This window comes from Ciona intestinalis, unplaced genomic scaffold, assembly GCF_000224145.3.
Source record: "Ciona intestinalis unplaced genomic scaffold, KH HT000049.2, whole genome shotgun sequence".
Lineage (NCBI taxonomy): Eukaryota > Metazoa > Chordata > Ascidiacea > Phlebobranchia > Cionidae > Ciona > Ciona intestinalis.
Window position 1 is genome coordinate 251,072 of NW_004190371.2, and position 10,863 is coordinate 261,934.

At 35.3% G+C, this 10,863-nt stretch overlaps 2 protein-coding genes across 4 annotated transcripts in view; one reads left to right on the forward strand and one right to left on the reverse strand.

Annotated features, from left to right (window-relative positions):
* LOC100180143 (elongation factor Tu, mitochondrial) overlaps window positions 1-1,402 on the reverse strand; it is a 7,047-nt gene extending 5,645 nt beyond the window's left edge. For 2 of the 3 annotated variants that reach the window (XM_018815213.2, XM_018815215.2), the window contains exons 1-2: window positions 1,198-1,385; window positions 932-978 (exon numbers count right to left, since the gene is read on the reverse strand). In XM_018815213.2, coding sequence (XP_018670758.1) covers window positions 932-978; window positions 1,198-1,237 — 87 coding nt within the window. In that variant the 5' untranslated portion in view covers window positions 1,238-1,385. Of the gene's footprint in view, window positions 1-931; window positions 979-1,197 lie in introns of all 3 variants that reach the window. The other variant, XM_009862832.3, reaches the window with a different exon arrangement.
* Window positions 1,403-4,744: 3,342 nt separating this feature from the next.
* On the forward strand, window positions 4,745-6,543 carry LOC108950199 (ankyrin repeat and LEM domain-containing protein 1-like; the record flags this gene model as incomplete). The annotated part of the gene is given in 1 exon segment (XM_026838025.1): window positions 4,745-6,543. A coding segment is annotated over 1 exon segment (1,173 nt). The 3' UTR covers window positions 5,990-6,543.
* Window positions 6,544-10,863: the final 4,320 nt, after the last annotated feature.

Genomic DNA, 10,863 nt, shown 5'->3' on the forward strand with positions numbered 1-10,863 from the left:
GAAAAAAATTGAGAAGTGTACTACCCACGTGACAAACACGTCACAAAATTGTTGAAGCGTGGCCGCTCTCATTCAGAAAAGCGAGAGGCAGTGTTTTCAGCGAAAAACGAGAGAACAAAAAAAACGCAAAAAAGCACAAAAAAACGCAGGTTTCGCTTTTACCAATGAATCAGTCACGTGACTAGTACGTTCCTACGTCACAATCACGGAGCTCGTAGTAAAAAAAAGATAGCGCTAGAGATCACTGTTTGAGGACGAATATCTCCGCCTATACTGGACCCATTTTAATAAGCAAAGTATTTTTGGAATCAATAAAACGGTCGCTTTATGAATTTACAATAAAAAATAAAAGTGATGTGGGGTGTGTTTAGGCCCTTTAATAGTTATGTTGCAATAAGACATGTGACGTAACAATTAAGCGCAAAATGTCAAATTGCAGCACGGCAATGATTGTTCCTCGAGCGACTTCGTTAGCTAATTATTACGAACACGCGACGAACAAACATTAGATCGCAGCTTTAACAACGGTTTCTATCGCACAGGCGCCCGCACTAGACTGTGGTGTCGTGGTGATAGTCAGTAATACGCTTTATAACAAGATTTGGTAGCTTGGGTGACCGACGCACGTAAAACATATTACGTCCGGATTTTCAATAAAATTAAACGATCACCGTCCGGATTTACAACTTTTACAATCCTGTTATCAACTAGTGAATATTTTATATGATGTAATTAATATTGTCAAAATATAATAAACATAGCTGTTAAATAATGTGTAGCAGTACCAAATAACATAAAACTACAAAAACCTTCGGTTTAAGTAAAAAATCCACCTACTACGTAATATGTTATCAGTAAAAACCACTGGTATATTAAATTTTCGCTACAACGTCACTAACAGTTTTTTAATTAACAGTTATTCAGTTAATACCTTGGCATATTTTCCAATATGGTAGATCGGTTTCAAGTTGTTTCTTCCTGGGAGTAATTAATGTAAGTTGTGTAAATATGTTACTTGCGAGCTAAAGCACATCCTACTAATTTTTATAGTAAATGTAATAGCAGAGATACATAAACAAGAGATTGGCAATGACGTCATTGCCAATCTCTTGTTTATGTATCTCTGGTAATAGTAATGAGTCTAATGTTATTGAATAATTTGAAATAAAGAATCTTAAAATCTCAGATTATGCTTACCGGAGAGAAGAAACATTTGTTTTAATCCAATTGCCGCCATTTCCAAGCAGTAATGTCAGATATTTTATAATTTCAGAACCACAAGTATTTGGATTTTCGTGTATTGTTGAATTTGTCACAAAATGCTTATTCGGACCAAACTAACTAACTTGATCGGAAGCAATTTACAGTTCGATTTCACGCATGTCAAAACTGTGAAGTATGCTAAAACGGATTAGGGGTAGGTTATACAAAAAAAATAAATTCCGTTTTCCTTACTTTTAAAGAGTTTTAACTTATTTAGTATATTAATTAACACGGTTCAGGTCGTGCAGTACAAAATACTAGCGTGGAATCTGCTAAAAACGTACATTTTAATCTTCTAACAAGAGAGCATAGCTTTAACAAATGAGCACGTATTACATTTGGAATTACTTTAATTAACCCTTTTACTGCCACAGTCGACAAAGCTCGAAACAAACCTGAAGTAACCAACAAAGCTAGTTTCTGTCGCCATTTGTAACCTTGTAGCAGAAGATTTTGAGCATAACTATATTCATTCACAATACTGTGATAAACATGCAACAAACACAACAGCTCAATCGTTTAAATTCGGGAAATGGTCAAAAAGTAATTAACGCGGACATATTCTGTGAAACATCTATACAAATAAAACATGCTTCTCAAAGGATAATCATCTGCAGTGTACACCGTATTGAATGTCCAACCACAAGGAGTCGAAGCCAACAACAGCTCCGCATGTTCCAATCAAAGGCAAGTCGCAATGTTGGTGCCGCGATACTCTCGTCGTATCTTCACACAGTACAATAACGTCAATCGATTGTGACGTGGCCATCCTCCCAATAACGCTATCCGGTGTTTGTATAATTACTTTACTGGGGTGGGGAAGTTTATAATTTACATAATTAAATAAAACATTATAGACTTTAGTAACGCGCATATTATACTGCGTGTAGATATTACTCGAGTATTTGTGTACCAACACAGTATTCTCACCAAGCGATTAGGACAATACAGAATTGCTGAAAGATTCGATCTTTGTAGAAGTAACACAAAATAGAGTGTACAACAACAAAATCTTATCCAGAAAAATGATCGCCATAGTTTCATTGCATATACTTTATGGACATGCAAAATGCACCATAGTGGTGGATGACTAAAAATAGCTGGCAACAGTAGGTCAGGTATAGATAATAATAATTTTTTTATTTTTTTTTAATCTGTGCTTAAAACACAGCCATCAACTGCTATAATCGCAAATAAACAACTGTTCGACGAAAAAAATAGAACACCAGTCCTTGGAAAAAAAACGATTTTAAAACATTAACAACAAGGTATACGTTAAACATTAACTATAGCCTACTTGTCTGTAACTTTAAATCTGTCACGATTAAGAATCTTGCAGAATGACAGATTCAGTGTCATAAAGAAAGTCAGGTTTTGCAAAGGTGGACAAAAGACGCGTGTCTGTTAAAACGGTTTGAATTAAATCACTTGGCTTATTTTTTTGCTAGAGGTAATGCACTAATATATAGTACGGTGCGGAAAAATTGGTATACTCCAGCACATATAATGCAATATAACTAAAAATCGATGAGTTTGTTTTGGGTGCTACCACGAATTAGTACTTATATTATACGATAGTACACTAACAGTGTACTATGATTATACCTTTATTAATTGACAACAATTCACAGAAACAATATATTAAAACACACGTGTTATAAAGCGATATTCAAAAACACACAGGGTAAGACGGAACAGTTTAAAATCCTTGTTAATTTTTTGATTAATAAATAATTTTATTATTAGGAATACACGTAAATACCGCGAAATTGAAAATCAAGTGTAAACATTCTTTCCTTGCCCTACTGCTATAGTTTTTAACATGTTACCTACACCAGAGTCGTAGAAACACTATGGCTCTAACGTCTAACCTACACTACAATATTGTATTGAAATTGGTAATGTTTGAACGACAATGCGTATTGTTCAAACATCAATTGATAAATGTTGTATCCCACGAGTGCATATGAATATATTTTATCCTACAAATGCATACATCTCTTCGTTCTATTGATTAACATGATCTTCGTTAAAAATATGTTATTATGATATAGGTAGGCTATGTTCCGACCCAAAACAAAGGAGGTTGTGGGCTCCGATCCGTAACCTCCTTGCAACACCGAACATGAAAACGTCCGCCCAATTACGATTTGGTTACAACGTGGCAGAGAAAGGGGAAATTGCTTTTTGCTTCGTTCCGTATAACGAACTTGAATGGCTTGGTCTATTCGCCCTGTATACCTGCCGTTATAGCCAACTTGGTACTTGGCGTTGGAACAACTAACGCAAAAGCAGACACGTGAATGAGTGAGTTAATGCTTTCATAAATAATATAGTTAAAGAACAATCGTAGTTTACCGTTTAACTTATTGCTAGTACATACACCACAATAAGGATATATTATTTTTCAGCTAAATGGTATATTGGAAAACTTAGTGAGATAAGGAAAATAAGATAAGAACTATTACCATTTAAGCAGGGGCGCATTGTAAGCACTTTTCTTTATTATCAGCAATCGTAATTGAACATTATTTTTGGTTAAACTTCATATGATTAATATTAGCTTCTGTTATTAAGTAATTACCCCGTTATTAAAAAATGCATTTTACCTACTGCTACTACAAGGTCACAAATGGCGTCCGAAACTCGTTTTATTGGTTATTTCTAATTTGTTTTTGATCGAGCTTAGTCGACCGGGGTAGTAAACGGGTTAATTGACAATTAAGTGGGGACGCATTAAAAGCCTATACCTTATTATCATTTATCGCAGTTGAAACATTATTTTTAGTTAAACATTATATGATTAATAATAACTTATAACATTACTTAATTACTGCGTGATTAAAAGTTGTCCAAACTTCCTAAAACAAATCTTATCAATTTGCAAAACGTATTATTCCGTATCCTTTAAAAGAAATAAGTGCGATTTACGAGTTAAATAACCTATATATTTTGTTTCGCTGCTTTTATTGTTGCAGTAGGTAAAATGGTTCTTAATTTTGGCCTCAGAAAATGTGATTAAGTCAGTCAGTTTTTAAACAAAGGTAGCCAATATAAAATATAGTACTGTGAATATCTCTAGTAGGCTGTGCTGGGGTAACATGAATATCGTATCATGTTTGAAAAATTAACAACGCTCTTTTAGAGTCGTGGTGCTGCGGTTATATAATTCTCTAAATATTCCTTATTTACTATCAAATGGAAGAAGAAAAGAGACTAAAACATATTTCACCTTACCCACCTTATTATAATGTGATGTCCCATCTTCCCCCACCCTACTATATATATATCTTTCGTATTATTGTTTATTCGCGTATTTACGTGTTTATTTAAGGATGTTATTCCCTTTCTTTTAGTTACCGCAATCAACAATCGTAAATACAATTTAAAAGCATTGCCCGTTTGACTGAATTGGCTAAAACACTAACAAAGGGAAAAAATTAAAGGAGACAGAGTCCAGAAGAATACTCTGCCCACAACATATTCTGAAGCTGAATCCACTGTGTCAAAAGACTGTTCTATTTGGAAGAGTAGATAACCTAGAGTCTAAAAGATGAGTCAAAGAGTTCAAACTGAGGATATGGGTTCTCCTGTTAGATCAAAGTTTACAGCGTCTTTACGTGCAGTTAATATTCAGGATGATGCAGAAAAACGGTTAATTCAACAGAGTTATTATATACCAAATAAAGGAGAGGAAGACACTTTTTTCGAATATTCGGACTCTGATGGTGATCATTTTCTTGAGCATCATATCAGCCGATCTACTTCCACATCATCCAACATTACTGAACCGTCATTGAGTGATGCAGCTTCTGCAGATACCACTAAAATGTATTTGTGTTGGAAATCCTTTAGTGGAAGTGACATTGATGAACTCATCGGACATCTGAGTCTTAATGAAACATTAGAAACATCAAAACCCTCAGAAATTCAAAAAATGACAGATGCAGAATTGCGTTTGGAACTAATTTCTTATGGCATTAAAGTTGGTCCGATTGCGCCTGTAAGAAAGCAGTATGAAAAAAAACTTGTTTTGTGCAGGAAGGAAAGGATGGGTAATCATTGTTCGAATGTTAAATGCATCATGCCATATTCACCAGAATTATGCAGCTTGTTTATTTCCACACAATTGCCAAGTAATGATAATGAAGATGACAATACTTTGAGATGTGAATTTGACAATCCTAAAGTAGAACAACGGGATGGTAACTCTAAAGATTGTTTTACTTACTTCCTCTTGGATCCAAGGATTACTAAAGATTTGCCTTTGCAAATAAACCAACGAAATGAGAAAGAATGCTTAAAGATTTTCTCAGGTGCAATATTTTATGTCGGTAAAGGAAAAGGCTTAAGACCATTTGATCATTTCAAAGCCGCTATTCGTTCAAGGACACAAGATCAACGCAGTGATAAGCTGGAGCACATTCTAGATATATGGGAAAATGACTATGGTGTTGTATTACATTATGTTTTCCAAAACGTTGTTTCAGAGGAAGCATATACAAGAGAAGCAGCAATGATAGCTGCTTTAAGTGTTCCTCATTTGACTAACTGTCAACATGGACCACGCTATGGTCCGGCAAGCAAGTGGTCACCATCACGCTTACAAGATTATGGTGCATTTCTTATTGTATCCGCTATGCGTACTTTTATGGGTGAGGTTGAACGACAAATTAGATCGAGACAAATTCCAATTCCAAAACAACGAAACAGAAAAACAATTTAATCATGAATTAGTTGTGCCTGGTCATTATAAATACAGTATGTATATATAGTATAAATATAATCCTTGTTATGATAGATATAAGTTGTTGTAAACCTTTTGTTATTAACAGTTGGTGTTCAAATTTTGGATAATATGATTTGTTATGGCACAGATTTAAAAGTGTGTCCTGTAGTTTTTGGTTTTTCCCATAAATCTTCAATAACTTGAAACAAAATTTAATGATTTCACTCTATAAAATATTTACCATACTGCATACGATTGCGTAATTAGTGAGTAATTAACGATTACTTTTCTTTTTGTTTAAAAGCGTTAATTCTAGAATGTACCTTTAACATTAATTAATCGATTGTATTTGATAGATTATTTCTTAGCTTATAGTCTTATAAACCATAGTGTATAAAATCGTTTAATTAATGAGTAATTAATAATTAGAACGCTTGCGAGTCAAGTAAACTGCCATACATCGGTAACCGTTATTAACACATGCAGTAATCGATAACTTTTAGCTTTGTTTACGTTGCTGCAGTACAATTATAAATAAAACGTGTATATAGTAATTGTCTCACATATGCCTTATTAGAAGTAAATAAATCCAAAATAATTGTTACGCCGGGCAAGGATCGTACTCGGGACATTAGGCTATAATCTGTTCCCAGCACGCGCAGGCCACGGTTTCCAGTTAAACGATATGTCGAAACAGCGATTATACTCTCTGGGGATTTGGGAGGATGCGTGTTAGTGAGATAAGGAATCCACACAACGACTGACGCTTGTATCAAACTATTACAATTTAAGTGGTGATGCATTGAAAGCACTACTCTTATACATAATTATCATCATTCGCGTAATTGAAACATTATTTTTAGTACAACTTCTAACATAACTTAATTACTACGTGATTAAAGTTATCCAAGTTCACGAACACAAACGTTTTTAAGCCACGACAAGGTTAACTGGTGTAAGTTTACAAATCAACACATGCAGCAGTTGTACAAAGCGTATTTACACATATTATTTACCAATCACTCAATCCTCATACACCATAAGTCTTTACGAGTTAAATTAAAACTTCATAAGTTAAAATGTATCAATGCATTCTAGCAACTGCTCCACAGCCAACAATGGGGATTGAAAACCGCTTTGTTGGTTACTTCTTGTTTGTTTGATCGGGCTTAGTCGACCGTTGTAGTAAAAAGGTTAATTAATATTATACCAATTAGCTTAATACGTGCTCACTCATTAGAGCTTTGCTCTTTTGTTTTTTATTGATTTTTTCCCCATGTTCCAATTGCTGATTCTTGCATTTATCCTTTAGTCTCTTGATTGAAATCAAATCCCAATATATTAAACTTATTAAGTCATAAACGCAAAACGCAAAACTTCAGAATAATATTATTGTATATACTGTATGGTGCAATAATATTAGTGTATTGTAGTCCAAAGCTATAATATATAGTAGGCTAGGGTGGGGGAAGATGGGACATCTTTGGAACATTATATCTAAATATCCTGATCGGATTTTAAACAATAAACAACCCTCTATGAGAGTCGTGAAGGATACGGTTTTACAATTCTTTAAATGTTTATTGTTTACTACCAAATGGAACGAAACAATATAATGAAAAGGTGTCTTCCCCCATCCTACTATACGTTATAGTAAATAGTATGTCATGATACTAATGTAATAAAACAATACTTAACTAAAGTCTTCCAAGAAATCTTTTTGCAACCTTCCAAAATGTAAGCTAGTGTGGAGCCACCTCCATCTAAGAAGCAACTTGCTTTGTGAGGAAGGGCGGTTTATGCACGAGGCAATCAAGGCGGGGATATCAGCTGATTCGTGGCGTCAATCACTTGAGCAATCTGGCCAATCAAGGATTGGATAGCGGACTGATTGGAGCCAAAGTCTGGTCACGCAGGATAAATTCGTACATGAACTAGTGATAACTAAACACGCGAATATGCAAGGACGTCATTTGAAGAATGGAGATCTGACGTAACTCTGACGTCACTTTTCCATGACGTAACAAGATTCTGACATCATACCACAAATCCATGAAGAAGTAATTAAGTTCATTTAATATTTTATTTTGCAACAATACGAAATAATACAAAACAAGCTAAACGTGATGACTTTTATTGAAAAAGCTTCTGAAAAATAGAAACATGATTAACATTTCATCATAGAGTTTGTGGCTGGCGTTGGTGGAAAGCCACTACGGCACGACAAGCCCCCAGCCAATGGTAGTGGGTTTCTACTCTGGTGAGAAACCCTTGCGGGATGTTACTGTCCACGCAGGTTAAAGAAACCCCATAGACAAAAATAGAACAACGACGCACATTGACAATGTGCACAACAAGGAATACACCAACAAAAAGACAAAAATAATAGAACGAGTGCAGCGACATACATGTGCCAAACATGCAACAAACGCAACAGCTCAATCATGCAAAAAGGGGATGCAGTCAAAAAGTAATTAACGCGGACATAATCAGTGAAACATCTACAGCTAAAACATGGTTCAAATCCTGAAAGATAATCATTTGCAGTGTACACCATATTGAATGTCCGACCGCAAAGAGTCGAAGCCAACAACAGCTCCGCAAGTCCCAATCAAAAGGTAAGTCGCCATATTGGTACCGCGATACTCTCGTCGTATCTTCACACAATATAATATAACGTCCGGATGTTACGCAACGTATCGACCGTTACGAAACTGCGCCAGGGTGCTACGAACCACATTGCGACGTCAACCCAACAACCTGACCGTTAAGTAACTCAATCAAAACTGACGTAACCGCACCGAACGCAGGGTCATGACAATGCTTTGACCCCCCCGTATCGACGTCGTAGCGTAATTGTGACGTGGCCATCGTCCCAATCGCGCTACATGACGTTTTAATATAAAGTTAGCCACGAGGAAGTTTATCAGTATATTAAATGAATTACTATCACATATACGCGCATATTATCTTGCGTGTTGATATTACTCGAGTATTTGTGTACCAACATAGCGTTCTCATCAAGCGATCAGGGCAATACAGAACCGCTGAAGGATTCGATCTTTGTAGACGAAGTACACAATAGAGTGTACAACAACAAAATCTGATCCAGCAAGATTTTCGCCATAGTTTCGTTGCATATATTTCATAGACATGCAAAATGCACTATAGTAGTGACTGACTAAAAATAGCTGGCAACATTAGGCCCAGCAGAATAAGAATACAGCAGCGCAGACAAGACACACATACAAAACACAACCTTTCCTTATAGTACTCAAACCTCAAACCGTGTATTCTTTATCGGCGTCTTTATCTTTGTTCTGCGTCTGCAAAGGTAGGATAGTTACGTATTCGTATACAAAGAGATTTCATCAACTCGGTTTAAGTTTTTCCACATTTCAATTGATTCCAAAGTTTTACTAAATTATATCGTTTTACTAAATTATAAACAATAATAATATACAATACCTTGCGCTTTTTTTCGGCAGCTTTATTCGCTGACTTTTCTGCAAAAACATAATCGTTAAATATTAATTTGTATATTATTACGTAATAATTACCTTCATTCTTCCTTCGTGCCATGGTCTGCTTTATCCTCTGTGACGTCACATACCATGTTCTGCAAAATAGAATTTCAAAACACCATTTAAAGCAAAATAAGTTTGTGACGAAACAATGAACTTACTAAGCGGGTTCTTCTGTTGCGTCATCACCACTTTGTGACGTCACATCATCGATGTTTCTAGAAAAGAGCTTATGTACGTAATAATGCCAATTGTGATTCATACTTTACCAATTCTTTGATCTTCATGCTTCGTGCTCATAGCGCAAATATAATTAGAATATACGAGTATAATGTGCCTTGCGTCGACGCACATGGGGCCCCATAAAAAAACTTCGCGAAACGTATGCGTACAGCAGTCGCGTGTTGTTTAGCTATGACGTAACGAAAGCGGCTTAAAAGCGAAATTTAAACGATTGTGTCGGTTTGTGACGCAACAGAACGCAGCGATTGTGTTATTGCGAGTGACGTCGCGAGTGACGTGTAGTATCAGAGAACTGTCGCGATTAATGAAACAGAAAGTAATGAAAAAAAACTAGTAATAAACGCAAGACACAAAACTTTTAGAATAATATTATTGTATATTATGCATTGTAATAATACTACTGTAAATAGTATAAAACTATATATGTTACATTAAATAGTATGACATACCATATATGAAACGAAACAATACTTAACTAAAGTCTTGCAAGAAATCTTCTTGAATCCTTTCAGCTTGTAACCTGGTGTGAAACCAACTTCATCTGAACTGGAACGTAGTGGTAACTTGCTTTGTGGGGAAGAAGCGTTTTATGCGCGGAGCAACCAAGGCGCGGTGTAATCAGCTGGTGCGAGGCGTCAGTCACGTGAGCAATCTGACCTATCAGGGATTGGACAACTCTACTACATTGTGACGTAACAAAATAAGCTCACTATGATTCGAGATTTTTGAATGTCCCTTTTTAAATTTTAACAAATGAGATATGTCGAAACATCATGGCAAAGTACAATATAGCAAGAGAGCACAGCTTTAATGATTGGGCATGTATTATAATTATCTTTACGTAAGCAACATTTTTTGGGAAAAAAATATAAAATTATCTTTATTAAAATGTCACTAATTAGTTCCGTTTTTAAAGAAAATAAATTATCCATATTTTTTAAACTTTCCAACCTTTAACTTTGATTCTTAGTTTTTTTTTCGAAATATATGTTTTTCGGTTATACCACAGTCTTAATCTGGTTAGAAATTGGCGACAACTTGCCCAATACTAAACAATGGGTCGTTCTACTTTGATGTTCCACGGCTTCGGTTTAGACCAGAGCG